This window comes from Ornithorhynchus anatinus, chromosome 9 (assembly GCF_004115215.2).
Source record: "Ornithorhynchus anatinus isolate Pmale09 chromosome 9, mOrnAna1.pri.v4, whole genome shotgun sequence".
Taxonomy (NCBI): domain Eukaryota; kingdom Metazoa; phylum Chordata; class Mammalia; order Monotremata; family Ornithorhynchidae; genus Ornithorhynchus; species Ornithorhynchus anatinus.
Genome location: NC_041736.1, coordinates 52783322 through 52799898, shown reverse-complemented (window position 1 = coordinate 52799898; position 16577 = coordinate 52783322). Strand labels below are relative to the sequence as shown.

The following is a 16577-nucleotide window of genomic DNA, read 5'->3' as shown; positions in this document are numbered from 1 at the left end:
AGAACTGTTCAGAAATCTGAAATAAAATGAGAAAGTCACGGAATTGAGAAATCAAAGGAAAGTACTGAACAGAGGTTTAACAAAACAAATCCAAGAAAGCTGAAGTGAGAAAGGAAATACTGCTTTTAAGAAATAGGTTGCTGACATGTCTTTCACCTTTTATATGACAAAAGTGGAAGAGTAAGGAAAATGTCACTCTTCTGAAAGCAAGGGGGATAATATCTGCCTGTAAAAAACCAGAGCATCTAATATTCTTCCACCTGCCTTTGAATAGTTCCCTTGAAATTAGTTTAACCAATGTAAGTGTTACTTGTGTATGTATTGTAGTTTTATAGAAAGATAGTAAAAAGGTAAGTAAAATTATTTTTTGTGCTGTATATTTTATTATTCATATTTATCATGGTTAGTATAGTGCTGACCAACATAAACCTTGAACTTCATGAGGTTCGATTAAAGCAACAGACTCCTTAACCCCATAAAACATTTGTTTAACCTACTATGATTTTGTCAATTTGGGGATTTCCATTAACCTCTGTTAAATGGTTTAGGAAATCTTTATTAGATTTAATTTTGGTATCTACTGCAAAAGGGACCTAGGGAAACTATAAATGATTAAAGAAATTAAAATGAGCCTACAGAGAAGTTCAAGGAGTTGGGGGTGCTTACTTTAATAATTTTTACATACATGAAAGGGAACTACGAAGAGCATATTGACCAGATATTACCTACCTCCATGGTGAACTGAACTAATTTATATTGCAAAAGAAAGAGTTTGGTTTAACATAAGCAAGAAGTTCTTGATTTTTCTGGATGATTAAGAGGGTCACCAAAAGAGGCTGAGGAACATATTATCAGAGGAAGGTGGGGAAAACCTTTAAAAATATGGCAGTCTACTAACTAGCTACCTGTCTTAAACGGTCTAGCTCCAGAGGTTGATCCAGCAGAACATAAGATTGTTTCTGCACATTAATTAAAAAAGGGATAAATTTAAGCTGCTTATCTCTTGATATAAGTGAGAACCTCAAGAATCAACAATGGTAAATGAAAAAAAGTAAAATCTCTTCATTATTTCAGTTAAAAGGCCAGAATGCTTCAGAATTATCTTAGTCACACATACAAAAAAGAATGTATCAAACTTTTTTTTTTTTACAAGATAAAGAATGGAGAGAGATTAGTCAGCATTGCCGGCATGAGTTTGAGTACAGCCACAATAGCCAAACCAAATACTGATTACTAAAGGCTGATCTTCAACTCCCTCGTAGCCCCCCCCCCCCGAAACAAAAATATGACATATTATTTGACATGTTAGCAATAATATGGCAAACTAACCAAAAATATTTTCAGTTCACCCAATTTTCAGCTCCATATGGTAGAAAATTTGAGACTCACTGAGAGATGTACATTATTTTTTGAAAATATTTTTCATTCTAGCTAGTGTAGTAAATCCATGCCTGTAGGGTTTTTCTTAACACTGGCATTAACACATCTCCAGTGTTTTGATTTGGATACCACTGTTAGCAGCACTGCTTGAATCACTGAACTACCACTATTTTAAATTTACTTTTTAGGTAAAAAGCTAGAGCTTTTGTGAACTTGCTTTTGAAAAAGCCTTCACTTCTGACGTCTTTGTAACCACATGAATCCCTTATGGGTGAAAAGTATTGATTTGAAGATTTAACTACATTTATCTTGCTGGGCCCTAATGTAATTTGTTTAAAGCTGGCCTTGAAAAACTTCTGACATTTGCTAAAAATACTCTTGATTGGGCATTCATTTAGCAGTAATGTATAATAACTGTGTTCTTTCCTTTGTGATTGTTATTAATTATGGCATTCTTCACAGGTTGTGCCACACCAATTGCTTGTTGCGAAGTAATTGAGGTTTAAATAAGACCTCTGCAGTCTAATGACTCAAACAGATATGCTTTTCAAAAAGCTAGGCCATACCTGTGTTTCTGGTAACGCTGAACAAAGATAAAATATTCCACTTTTAAAACAGAATTCTATAAAGAAATTGTGTAACTCACATGTTTAAATTATGGCCCATAACACTAGCTTCAGGATGAGTTTATATTGAAAACAGGCCCCTTAATGAATTTCAAACTAAAGAACACAAAAGACTCAGAGAGTTTACATATGACTAGAACGTGATTGGCATTTTTCAAAGAGTGCACACAAAGGTAGACATTACCATCTTAGTTAAGGACCTGCTTTTGGGAAATGCATTTGTCGGGAAGTTCTGAAATGTCTTTCCACCTCTCAACTTTGGTGGCAGAAGTTCCAGGGAAAAGTCCAGGAATGAACAGTTCTTGTAAGATAGTGATCTTGGTTATGGTAGTTTCCACTGCTGCCAAGATTACCCTCCCAAGCCCTGAATCATTGTCACCTCTGCTGCACAGCCTGGCCAAGAGGCCGCTCCTGTTTCTGGGACCATTGGTTGGGAAGAATTGGCCCTTACTAGGTTGTTCCTTGGAGTTTCTGTCTTGGTTGGACACCTGCCAAGCTGGCTGAATGGGAAATTCTAAAGAGTAGCCCAAAGAAAGTCAATTTAATTAATTGATACTGATGGTATTTGTTAAGGGCTTACTATGTGGCAAGCACTGTTCTAAGCGCTGGATCTTCGATGGCCATCCTTGGCCATAGAATCAGCTCTCTTGTACGCCATCCTTCATAGTTTGAGGAGAGGCTTAACATGGTGAAAGGTGCAAAAAAAACCAAAAAACCTCCCAAAACCCCCAGAGGTCAACTGAACTGTGAGGAATTTAAGGAGAGGTGGGGAGAGGTAATGACTGAACAGGGATTGCTGCTCTGTCACTGGATCGGGAAGTAGGGTTTGAGTTCATGAAGCAGTGGTTGAGCCACCCAAGGATTTTTTTTTTTTTGGATTGGGATTTGTCAGATAATGGAGAACATTATGAAACCTGCAACAAGGAGTATCTGTTTTTTCCACCTTTTTCTGCATCATCTAATAGTTTAAGGACTTAGTACAGTGCTCTGCACACAGTCAATTCTCAAATGCCACTGACTGAGTGAGAACCTTAAAGTTATTTTGCTTCATGTAGGTAGTTTATTATTACTACTACTACTACTAATAGCAATAATAATTGTGGTATTTAAGTGGTTACTTTTTGCCAATCACTATGTTAAGCACTGGGGTAGATAAAGGATAATCAGCTCCCACATGAGGCTCACAGTAAGTAGGAGGGAGAAGAGATATTGAATCCCCATTCTGCAGATGAGAGAAATGAGGGGCACAGAGTTGTGATTTGCCCAAGATCACAAAGCAGGGAAATGGCAGAGCTGGGATTAGAATCCAGGGTCGCTGAATCCCAGGCCCATGCTCTTTCCACTAGCCACTCTGCTTCCTGACTTGGGTGCTCTTCAAACAAATACTTTCACTCTGAAATAAAGGATATGCCCATAGGTCTAAATTTCATCAAGCCATTAGTTGACACATTGCCTTTCTAATCTGTGTTTCTAAATTTCTTCACCTAAGTATATTCAGAATCTTTAAGGTAAGAAATCTGGAAGTTTATCAACCACCACTTGCCTGAGTTCAAGTCAAGACAGAGGGAGCCGTAATATACGGTACCAGAATCAAAAGAAAAACATTATAGAAACAGTTGAAAAACACATCAGATGTTCTGCTAGCCAGCTCTATCACAGCCAGAATTTGTGTAAGAACAGTGTGATGTTAAACCCTCTAATCAAACCGTCTGGGTAAAAATCTGGCAAGGGAATTGCAGGGAAGGAAAGGAGAAAATTATATATCCCAGGAAGCAAAGGGGCTGATTGCCTATATATCCCAGCATCTGTTGAGACTTCCTGGAGAATTTCACCTTCGCTTCCAAGAAGCAGCTAAGCCTTCATAAGAAACTGTTCAAATTTGAAAGTTCTCTCTCTCTCGGCCTCTTACTCTTCCAGCAGAAGATTCGCCACTACTTTGATCCAATATGACTTAAAAGCATGAGGGGAGTTTTCTTCTTTTTCTGCTTACTCACTATGGTTAAAAATAAAGAAATTTGTACATCATATTTGGGATATTTTCAGTTTCACCCCTTTTTCATCCCTTTTTTAGGCACAAGATTAAATAAAAGGATGCCCAGTTAGCCTGGGACCAGACCTGAGCACATGGTAAGGAGCCCCTTTATCTCAATCAAAATTACAATGTCAACGGAATGCAAGCGGAGATTCAGATGGAGATTCACTGAGATTTAAAACACACACAATATGTAGATGCATTCTTGCATTCCATCTACATTGTAATTTTGATTCAACATCGGTTGTTGGCCATCATTCTGGGAAACTATTTAAGCCAAGTGCACCGAGGCTTCTGTAGCCTTTCCATTTGGAAGTCGGCCAGGCGCTTCTACTCTTTCCCCTCCCCCTTTGCCTCCATTTTTGAGTTCTAGTCTTTTTCATTTTAGTGTAGTGCAGCTAAAAAGCCCCCATCTCACCAACCGTGCAGGTCCAACGTGTTCTTTCTATGTTCCAGGCAGCAAGGGCCCAGGCCAAGCAGAGGTACAACCTGATCCTCATCCCTTCCATCCCACTGGAACACTGTGGAAGCTGGAAGCTGGCTTCTCTGCCAACAGTGGGACAGCCCAAGGATGGAGCCAGTTCCCCTGAGGGTGGAGCGAAGAAAAAAGAGGTGGAGCTTGCTCTCCCACGATCCGGCCGTTTCCCCAAGAAAGCGTTCGGGCAGCCTGCCAGTCACAGGGCCGAAGCGCGTGCTGTCTGACTCCTGCCCGCCGGGTCATCTGCTTGACCCCGGCAGCGATCTTGAACCTCAGTGGCTGTAAATATTACTTTGTTTTCCCTTTTAAGCCTCGATTTAAGTATTTTCTGTTTCGATCAACTTCCTGAGGAAAAAAGCTAAAGTGAATTTTAATTATATGAAACAAAACAGTATGGGAGGAAGTAAGTTGACATAGGCTGGAATTTGGCTGTGATAAGAGACAAAGTCAAGGAATGGCGGTTGAATAATGAAAAGTGTTTCACCCCAGAGGTCCTTTGGGCCAGTAGGAGGTACCAACCCACCCCTGGCCACGTGGGCCTCAGTCGGAACCCAGAAGCCAGAAAGGGCTAGGTTGGAGATGGAGCTAAGATGGTGTCTCTACTCCTTGTCCTCTGCTGGCAGGACACAGATGATAAGATTTGTAAAGCACTTACTGTGTGTCAGGCACTGAGTTAAGCACTGGGGTGGAAACAAGCAAATTGAGTTGGACGTATTCCCTGTCCCACGTGGGGCTCACCGTCTCAATCCCCATTTTACAGATGAGGTGACTGAAGCACAGAGAAGTGAAGTGAATTGCTCAAGGTCACACAGCAGACAAGTGGCAGAGTCGGGATTAGAACCCCTGACCATCTGACTCTCAGGCCTGTGCTCTGTCCACTACACAGTGCTGCTTCTATGCTCTGCACACAGTAAGCGCTTAATAAATACGATTGAATGTATACACTCCAGCTGATGAAAGCCATCGGACAGTGAAAATACTCATTATGAAATCTTATAATCTTAAACCTGGCTGTAATTTCTTGACCTGAAATTTTTAAAGCATAGGATCACAGCACAAAAAAAACCTTTCACTCACAGTATCAACAACATAAAAAATCAATTTACCTACTGTAGACCCTTAACTGCATTACTACCATGAACATGTAAAGCACGGACGAATCTTACTTCTGTGGGTCAAGGCATTGCTCCCCTGATGCTGCAGAGGACCCAACAGGACAGGGGAAGACAGTGGACAAAGCTGCATTACGTCATTTGGGGGCAGGATTTGCCCCCAGGACACGTGTGCACACCAAGTAAAGAACCGAAGAGTCTGGAAACCCTCCCTCTACTAACCCTTTCCATTTCTAAACAGTGAAAGCCCAGAGAAGCAGCGTGGCCTAGGAGAAAGAGCCCAGACCTGGGCTCTAATCCCAGCTCAGCCACTTACCTGCTGTGTGGTCTTGGGCAAGTCACTTAACTTTTCTGGGCCCCAGTTTCCTCATTTGCAAAAGGGGGATTGAATATCTGTTCTTCCTACTTAGGCTGTGAGCCCCATGTGTATGTAACACAGTGCTTGGCACATAGAAAGCATTTGACAAATACCATTATTATTATTATTGTTAGCATTAATATAGATGACTTACCTGGATCTGGGGATGAGCTGAAATGCAGATAACCCACACTCATGCCACTAGGATTCTTTTACATCTTGCTGAATTCAGCAGGCCCTTCCTAAGTTCCATTTGTTGGTAATAAACACAATTTTGGGATGCTTATGCTATCTGAATGTTGGTATTGGGGAACAAAGTATACATATTGGACTTCACAATGTTTTCTGATTTGGGAATATCATAATAGCAAACCCAGAGAAATCCTCACTGATGTACCCGCTCATATCTTAGTGAGTATGTTTTCACTAACGTTTGGAAAGTAATTTCTCAAACTTACCTGCATTAATTCTAAGACATGCCACTTCAATATTGTATATACCTAGTTTTGTTTCTGGTGTCACCAATGATTGCTCAATTAATTTTTATAGACATCACATTTACCCACTCTGCTGTACTTATTCAGGTACGGTCCTCTGCACACAGTAAGGGCTCAATAAATACCACTGATTGACTGGCTTAATAGAATGATGGAAACGTTGGTGTTTGTGAAAGGGACTGTGTTGAGATACACGCTTTGTGCTAAACTCTCAAGAATACACTCGGGAATGAGCAAAAATCATCAACTTGTACCTACCCCAGCACTTAGAACAGTGGTTGACACATACTAAGCACTTAACAAATACCATTAAAAAAAGAAAAGAGAAGTGTGAATCTAAGATTCTATCACTTAGAAGTTCTTCCCTCATACCCTGCAAATAGAAAGTATTCATTTAATCCTAAACCCAGATCACGTTTCACAGCTGAGTTCCCATTTGGGGTTCATTGTCTGAAGAAATGAATCTTGTATATCAATGTCCATGCTCATTTGGTAGCTTTAAACCCATGTGACAAATCCATTATCTTTGTGTTTTTGTCAATCAGTATTAATCAGCTTTCACAGACAGAATTCCAACTTTTCACCCAGTTTTTAGCATGTGAAAGTCCAGTTTTCCTTTCGTTGAATAAAGACAACTTTTCTAAGAAACCTTTAAATTAATCAATAGCTCTCTATAAAAATAACACAGAATGATACTGAATAACTATTGATTAAAACAAAAAGAGCTTTTTTAAACAATGTTAATTCTTACCAACTCCAGTAGTTATTGATTCTGCATCAATGTCGTTAGCCCTTTTCTTTGCCACTTCAGCTAGTGCCAATTCACCCTTATCTAATGCAAGGTAATGGATGTCCTTTGGAAATGAAGCAAAATAAAAGATTAATCTAAAATGAATCTCGGACAAGTAACAAAGAATGCTTCTAAATACACCCTTATCGTTCCGGTTACAAAACTGACGAACCTACTGTTATATTTTAATTTTCTGGACTTTCTTCTTCCCCAGTGCAAATAAATTATCCAATATGAAATATCTCACCTTTAGCAGCCAGGTGTATTTCTTGGAATAAAAGCATATAATTGAGTTGACTAATTCTAGCTTTTGATCAAATTTTTCCACATTTTTTCCTTCAGCAAGAAAGACTTAGTTGTACACTTCTGGTATAGGCATGAGTTGGTTATAGTGGAGTAAGTGAAGGAACATCGAAGCGTGATAGCTTTCACTTACGTCTTCTACCTTTAGTATAACGCGCTCCGTGAAATAGGCATTCAGAAAATATCATGATGATTAACTTAAGAAAGAACAAATTTTTCAAGAAGTAGATTAGACACATTTGGGTAGCTCAACCTTATTTTTTAAAATTAAGGGGGTAGGAGTCAAATTGGATAGACCATAAAATTAATCATCTCTGATGAAATTTTTAAAAAAAATGTAGTGATCAAAAAAACAAAAATAGTTTTTGACATCTGAGATGGTGGTGTGTTTTTTTTTTAAAAGAGAGACAAATATTTAAAAATGTATATGATGGTCCCCAAAATTTCACCGTTGGCCTAAGGAAAGAGGGAAAAAAAAAGGCTCTGAAAACATTAAAAAAACCCCTCAAGCTTATGAAGCTTTGTTCTGAATGGAAATTTTCAATTATCTATTGATCTTGATCTAAACAAATACCATGTCAAGACTGTGACTGCAATAATAAACACGCAGGCCCAGTTCTGTGTCTTTGTAAAGCTTCCAAGCATATAAATCATCAATTTTTGGATAGTTCAAATAAAACTATAAAATAGAAAAAGTCATAACATCAAACGTGTCATGAAAACGTTAGCTACATGCATTTTCCATTGACAATCTAATTAGCAACTCAAAAAATCACAAGATATTAGAGTTGCTAACTCTAAATTTTTGTTGTTGTATAGTTTGGATCCAGGATAGAGACATTTAATCTATTTCGATGAAAGGGTGTGGAAGTCTTTGGACTTGTTAGTCTGATATAAGTATTAAATTTTTATGTAACTAGAAAGTCTAAGAAGATTCTGAAGAGTGGATAGCTAGCCAGGCTGTATTTTAATACTACATACGTATGCTTGCCTTTTTGTGTTCAGTTCATTTTGAGTAATAAGCATAAGTGAAATGAAGATACTTCAGTTATCTGATTGTCAAAGGATATCAGTAGAAATGAGTGTGGCTGAGAGGTCCAGTCTCTCTAGCCCCTTTCTTACAATTTCTTCCAAATGCATTTTAGAGAAGCAGCATGTCTCAGTGGGAAGAGCCCAGGCTTGGGAGCCAGAGGTCATGGGTTTGAATCCCGGCTCTGCCACTTGTCAGCTGTGTGACTGTGGGCATTTCACTTCACTTCTCTGTGCCTCAGTGATCTCATCTGGAAAATGGGGATTAAGACTGTGAGCCTCACATGGGAGAACCTGATCACCCTGTATCTCCCCCAGTGCTTAGAACAGTGCTCTGCACATAGTAAGCATTTAACAAATACCAACATTATTATTATAATTACATCTTGTCTCATTTCATCCTGATGGGTCTCTTACATAATGCATTTTATACCGAGAGATGTTGGTGGCAAAACAGTGGAATAAGAAATATGTAGTAACAGATTTTTAAAGGGAAAACAATCAGCCCACTAAGGTCCATGTCTGATAATAATTTTGGTTCATAATAAGTGCTTATAATATGCCAGGCACTTTGTTAAACTCTGGGATCATTACAAGATCCACAGATTAGACTCGATCCCTTGCCACACAGGATTAACAATATAAGCAGTAGAGAAAGTCAGTGTCTCATCCTCATCTTACAGAGGAAGAAACTGAAGCACAGAAGTTAAATGACTTGCCCAAAGATACATAATAGGATCATGCTCTTTTGACAAAGCCAGAGGAGCTAAATATAGCAGGTGGCAAGATTGAAGCCCTACACATTAGTTGAAAAGTGATTTTTTTCCAGGGATCTGCTTTATGATTTTCCTTTTCATGACAATTCTGTTTCATAATAATAATTATGGTATTTGTTTAAGCACTTACTATGTGCAGAGCACTGTTTTAAGCACTGGGGTACACACTGGGTAATCAGATTTTCCCACATGGGGCTCACATTTTTTAATCCCCATTTTTACAGATGAGGTAACTGAGGCACAGAGAAGTTAAGTGACTTGCCCTAGGTCACACAGCAGACAAGTGGTGGAGCAGGGATTGGGATGCCCGGCCTCTGACTCCCAAGCCCGTGCTCTTTCCACTAAGCCACGCTGCTTCCTCTCCCACTTACCTATCCAAAATATCAAATACATGCCAAACACTTATTGAGAAGTAGCATGGCTTAGTGGAAAGAGCACAGGCTTAGGAGTCAGAGGTCATGAATGAGAATCCCTACTCCGCCATTTGTCAGCCATGTGACTTTGGGCAAGTCACTTAATTTCCCTATGCTTCAGCTACCTCATCTGTCAAATGGGGATTAAGAAAGTGAGCCCCACACAGGACAACCTGATAACCTTGTATCTACCCCAGTACTTGGAACAGTGCTTGGCACATAGTAAGCACTTAACAAATACCTTTATTATTATTGATCCACTTCCATTTTATATAACCTCCTCTCAGGAGTTACATGGGTTGTAAAATGAATAAAACTGTCTTCCTTACTACTTAACAAGCATATTACTCAGCTGAACAGTGAGCTACCACCAGGCTACATATTCAGTGCAGAAGTCATCTCTAGTGCTGTTTATATGTGCTCCAAAAATGTCCTGATCCCCACATTCAGCACCACACTGTTGGGGTGATGTTGGACCCCAACCTATTATTGTTTCCATTAAACTGTTATGGTATGTGCTACAAGATTGTAGTAAATCTTTCTCTGGGACAGTGTATCACTGCTTGTTAACTAAGGTTCACAGTACCAGTTATATATCCTTCTGTGCAGTGGAACACAGAATCGGTTTCTTGGGCCATTTTATGTTAGCTGTTCCCGAGACTTGTCCAGAGTCTTCAGGACCAAGGATTTAGATGGAGGACTTGATATAGAGTGCAAGAATATGGAAGCAGCATGGCCCACTGGAAAGAGGAAGGACCTGAGTTCTACTTGCCTGCTGTGCTACCTTGGGCAAATCACTTAACTTCTCTCTACCTCAGTTTCCTCCTCTGTAAAATGGTAATTCAATGCCTGTTCTCCCTCCTCCTTAGACTGTGATCCCTGTTGTGAAACAGGTACGGCTTCTGACTTGATTATCTTGTATTCATTCATTCATTCAATCGTATTTATTGAGCGCTTGGGAAAGTACAAAACAACAATAAACAGTGACGTTCCCTGCCCATAATGAGCTCCTGCCCATTCAGATCACATCAGACTTCTCCAAGAGGCCTTCCCTGATTAAGCCTTCTATGTCATATATACGCTTGGATCTGTGACTTTTGGACATTTTCTGTTTGCCCCACCTCCAACCCCAGAACACTTAAATACATATCTATAAATAATAAACTGTTCATCTCTAGACTGTAAGCACGTTGTAGACAGGGAATGTGTCAGTTCATTGTCACAGTGTACTCTCCCAAGCGCTTAGTTACAGTGCTTTGCACAGAATAAGCACAGCGCTCAGTAAATACGATCGAATATTAATATCCATCTCCCCGTCTACGCTGAAGGCTCATTATGGGCAGGGAATGCTTTTGCTCATTCTGTGATATTGCACTCTCTCAAGCACTTAGTACAGTGTTCTGCACATGGTATGTGTTCAGTAAATACCATTGATTGATCACTTCATTCATTACCCGGGAAATCTATGGTCCATTACCTATGCCCTTTCTTCCAACTAACATTCCTACATTTCATAGGCTTCGGGAGCTTGAAAAAGCATACAACTCACTTTTATGCATTTTGTAAACATTAAAGTTGATTCTTCCCTAGCTCTCAGGGCATGTAAATTCAAGTTTCTGGGGCTCCGTCGGGGCATAGATGTCATCAACTAGAACACTAGTGATTTAAGTGCACTTAAAACACCTTTGACTCATGAAATTCGAGACAGCTCAGCTCAGTAGGGATGAGGGAAAAATGGATTGATTCATTAACTTGATTCTATTTTCCTCCATAGTTTTGAAAACAGGAGGAGACAAATTTCAATACATCAGCATATTTTAATTTATTATGATGTGAAATAGTAATATCTGGTAAGGTGTCAAGTATACAGTGGAATGTACTGCTGGTCAGAGTGGATCTTAAAAGCAGCTGAAAGAACACAGCACATTTGAGGATTAACCGTAAAAACGGAATGGGTTTATGGCCTGTTTTCAATGTCACCACCGTCCCTCAAAATGTGACAAAATATTGCCGCTGCTGTAAGTAGCCAAACATAATACTTGTGATCAGCAGATTTTAGGCTATTTATTACTGGATTAATTTATGCTGGAAAGAGGTTAAAATTTATGGTTTTAAAGGAGTCCTAAAATTGACAAATCTTTATATTTAGATCAATCAATCATATTTATTAAGCACTTGGTGTGCAGAACACAGTACTAAGAGCTTGGGAGAGTACAGTATAACGGAGTTGGTAGACATGTTCCCTGCCCAAAATGAGCTTAGTCTAGATGGGGAAGACAGACATTTAGATAGATAGATAGATAAATAAATAAATAGCAGATATATACATAAGTGCTGTGAGGCTGAGGGTTGGGGGGGGGAATTAAGGAAGCAAATCAAGGAGATGCAGAAGGGAGTGGGAGAATTGGAGATGTGCCTTCAATAGGGCTTTAAAGGTGGGGAGAGTAATTGGCGAACATGAAGAGGGAGGGCGGTCCAGTCCAGAGGCAGGACGCGGGTGAGAGGCCAGCAGTGAGATAGATGAGATGGAGGTACAAGAGTAGGTTGGCATCAGAGGAGCGAAGTGTGTGGCCTGGGTTGTAGTAGGAGAGCAGTGCGGTGAAGTAGGAGGGGGCAAGGTGATTGAGTCCTTTAAAGGCGATGGTAAGGAGTTTCCGTTTGATGTGGAGGAGGATGGGCAACCTCTGAAGGTTCTTGAGGGGCAGGGAGACATGAACTTAGATTTCTGACTATTAAATTGCCATATGTAGTCTTCCATTTACATTCTTCGGGCTTGGGTGTGAGCTATGTGAAGGTAGATAGTATTTCCTACTGCTGTCCACACTTGATTGTCTATGCTACGTGTTGTTTTACAGATCATTTTCTTGAAACACTGCTCTGTACATATCTCTCCACTTTTCAGAAACCTCCAATGGCTACACCCATCTCTTTCCGGGGAAGCATTATGAGCCTGGAAGTTCGGATCCTGACTTCTGTGTGAACTTGTGCAAGTCACGTGACTTTTGTGCCTCAGTTTCCTCATCTGTAAAACCGGAATTCAGTACCTCTTCTCTCTCTTTCTTAGACTGTGAGCCCCTGTGGGACATAGAACCTGTCTGACCCAATTATTGCGTCTCCACCCCAGTGCTTAGTACAGTGATTGACATGTAGTAAGAGTTTAACAAATACCACAATTATAATTCACATCAAGGCAAAATTCAGGGTGGGCTTCAAGGTCCTCGAGCTCTCGCCATTTTAGATATCAGCTCACCAGCTCCTCTGAAACACCTCCTCCTCTAGGAAGACACCCTTGATTAATATGCAACCCCCTAATCACCTCAATCCCAACAGCCATCCTCAGCATTTACATAAGTCAGTCCTATCCTCAGCACTTAGGTACACTTTCATATTCATTTGCATAGTCAATTCTATATCGTTCTGATAATATCTGTACTACTTCCTATTAACTTCCCGCTACCTTCACCATTTGTCTTTTCCATCAGATTGCTGGGCAGAGAACATGTGTCTTCCTTCGAATGGAATTGCCCAAGTGCTTAGTGCAGTCAGTGCTTTACATTCAGCTGACTGACCGATTTAGGGACAATACGAAAACTATCCTTTTGGACACTAAACCACCAGACTAACTCTTAAGGAAATAACCTTGGAGACGTTCCTCAAAGCGAAGCATACAGCAAACGGACCTTCTACGTTTCTCATTCTTAGTGACTCAATTCTAGTTAGTAAAATGTTCAAGGCCTTTCAGTTCAAAATACTTATGTACCCCATTCTGTGCCTGAAAGCACACCTGCAGAGAAGTAATTTTCAGAAAGAATCCAAATATCAGTATTGGCTGAACACTAGTGAAGGATTTCTAAAGCTCAGCTAGAATTGCCAATACAGAGCCAGAAAAAAAAAACTGTCTGCATTTGAAAGAAATCTGCTCTAAGAAAGTTATTAAGAACTGTGTTGTAGGTAAAAGAAATATAAAATTAGCTTTTTAGAAATGAAAGGAATGAAGTACACCCCATAGTGCTAAAAAGACCAGGTGCAAAACTGTCATTTCAGCAATAACTGATGGTCCCACTTTTCTGGGACCAGGAAAGACCAACTAAGTTGATGTAAACCAGGCTGAGGGATTTTCCCGCTGAGCGAAAACTGACTCCAAAGAATGGCAGTATGTGGCCCCTTCAGCCCTGAATACTTGAAACTAACTAGGCTCTTTAAAGGCAGATACATTTACTTTTCAATCTTGTCCAGAATTCGATTTGACAATTTTAAACATTGGACTTCCTCTCTGCTTCAGTTACCTCATCTGTAAAATGGAGATTGAGACTGTGAGCCCCATGTGGGACAGGGACTGTGTCCAATCCAGTTTGCTTGTATCCACCCCAGCGCTTAGTATATTGCCTGGCACATAGTAAGTGCTATAACAAATACTGTAATAATATATTTTTTAAAAAAACTACTTAGACCTTGAGCCTTGTGTGGGACAGGGACTTTGACCTGATTAACTTTATCTGTCCTATCGCTTAGAACAGTACTTGACACATAGTAAGCACTTATCACATTCGATGATAAGAACAACAACAATAATAACTTGTGTACCAGAGAGAGCTTCCTATTTCTGAGAATGCTAAAAACACAGATACAGCCACATTAACTCAGCTAAATAGGCTTGAGTGGCATCCTGTATAAAGACACTTGGTTGCATTTGTCTTTAGAGCATTCGCCCCCTCTAGCAAGCAGTCTAGCAAGCATGGAGCAAGCAGCCCAGCAGCACCGGCAGCTAGGGTGTATGCCCATTCCTACATAGCTCAGCAGAAGGAAGGATGAGGGGACTCTTGGCTGGCCTGGATGTCTCTTGGGGAGGGGGACTTCCTCCACATGGCCTCCCGTTCCCCTGACTCTGAAATTCCTCCTCCAGAGTTCCCCAGGTCCCACTGATTTTTTTGGCTCTTGCCTCAAATGTTGTAGTGGGAGATTAGCAAAAGGCCCTCACCTTTTGAGAGTGGAGGGGCTTCCAAATTGGGGATTGCTATCAGAAGGGGATCAGGCCACTTCTTCCAAGTCCTCTCAGAAACCTACACCCCCAACCCCATAACAACCCTGCAGCCAGCAACGCAGCTCCCCCTCCCCCTTCACCCCCACTGATCTCCACAGTAGTTCTACACTCCTTCCAGTAAGCCCACTCCCAGCCACCACCTCCTACCCTGAGAACCAAAGCAAACAAACAATGATCAGTCTCAGCAGTCACAACACAGAGTGTCCTCGATCTACCCCAGCGCTTAGAACAGTGCTTGGCACATAGTAAGCGCTTAACAAATACCAACATTATTATTATTATTATTGTTGTCATACCCGATTATCCGACTCACAAATACATACTATAGATATAAATAATAAATGCATACTCATGCATTCGTATACATACACATACAAACGTGCCTGGAAAAAACATGTTCTTTACATATTCATAAGCACCACTCATGCAGACCAAGGACATATGCAAGAAATATAGACAGAAAGGAGGTGTCAGTAAACAAAAAAGACAGCTGGATGAGGGGGTGAGTATGTTTGGTGGGGGTGGGGCCGGGGGAGGGAATGGAAAGGATGGTGGGGTCGGGAGGGAAAAAAGCGAGGGAAGGGTCCTATGTTGAAAGGTAAAGGAATTGGAGTTATTATTCAGGAGAAGAGAAGGCCAAAAAGGGTCTCTGCAACCACAGCACAGGATTTGGGGGTGGAAGACCCTGTTTTCCTTAAGTCTAGAAAGGGCCAAACAAAAATAAATACATTTAAAATACAGAAACAGAAAGCTTGATTGACTCTAAGCAAAACCTCTTGACTGATGGGGTGATAAAAGTCTGGAACAAGCAACCATAGGAGTGTGGGGCATCCCCACCCCTTCCAAATCTAGGATTCTATAATTCTATTAAAATCACATCTCTTCCAAGAGGCCTTCCTTGATTAACCCCACATTTCCCCTTCTCCTTCCTGTGCCGTCTATGCACTTGGATCCGTACCTTTTAAGCACTTGATATTCAACCCACCCTGAGCATTTATATACATCTTTGTATATAAATACATATATATTGTATTGTATACATATTGTAATGTCTGTCTCCCCTAATAGACTGAAAGCTCCTTGTGGGCAGGGAGCCATGTTCAATTCAATTCAAGTGTATTTACTGAATGTGTACAGTGTGCCGGGCACTTGGGAGAGTCCAGTATGATATTCCCTGCCCATAATGAGCTTACAGTCTAGAGAAGAGCTTATTCATTCATTCAATCATATTTATTGAGCTCTTGCTGTGTTCAGAGCACTGTACTGAGTGATTGGAATATACAATTTGGCAACAGATAGAGACATTCGCTGCTCAACAGCGGGCTCACAGTCTAAAAGGGGGAGATAGCAAAACAAAACAGGCATCAATACCATCAGAATTAATAGAATCATAGATATATACACATCGTTACTAAAATAGAGAAATAATATATCAAAATATACACAAGTGCTGTGGGGAGGGGAAGGGGGGTAGAGCAGAGGGAGAGAGTAGGGGCATTGGGGAGGGGAGGAGCGGCAGAGGGAAAGGGAGGGCTCAGTCTGGGAAGGCCTCTTGGAGGACGTATCATGCTCGCCCAAGCGCTCAGTACAGTGCTTTTTGCACAGAAAGCACTCAATACCATTGATCGATTGATTCAAAAGGAAATAAACTGCCAAGAACAGGTTACCCTAGGGACAAGAAAAGGGGTGGAGCAGGGAAAGGAGTACAGCTCCGAATTCCCAGTCCTTCATCAAAGGGGCAT

The 16577-nt window shown here is 40.6% G+C and overlaps 1 protein-coding gene and 2 long non-coding RNA genes across 10 annotated transcripts in view; 1 reads left to right on the top strand and 2 right to left on the bottom strand.

Annotated features, from left to right (window-relative positions):
- Positions 1–4825, top strand: part of LOC103171202 — an 87755-nt gene extending 82930 nt beyond the window's left edge. For both annotated transcript variants that reach the window (XR_486648.3, XR_003762043.1), the window contains exons 2-3: positions 4078–4133; positions 4495–4825. This is a non-coding gene — a long non-coding RNA (uncharacterized LOC103171202). The remainder of the gene's footprint in view (positions 1–4077; positions 4134–4494) is intronic.
- Positions 1–16577, bottom strand: part of LOC100082296 (WD repeat containing planar cell polarity effector) — a 193954-nt gene that overhangs the window by 53861 nt on the left and 123516 nt on the right. For all 7 annotated transcript variants that reach the window (XM_029072178.2, XM_029072180.1, XM_029072177.2 and 4 more), the window contains one exon: positions 7235–7337. In XM_029072178.2, coding sequence (XP_028928011.1) covers positions 7235–7337 — 103 coding nt within the window. The remainder of the gene's footprint in view (positions 1–7234; positions 7338–16577) is intronic.
- Positions 3616–4530, bottom strand: LOC120638600. Its single transcript, XR_005660332.1, has 2 exons — positions 4457–4530; positions 3616–3999 (listed from the first exon to the last, which is right to left on the bottom strand). It is a non-coding gene; the product is annotated as an uncharacterized LOC120638600 (long non-coding RNA).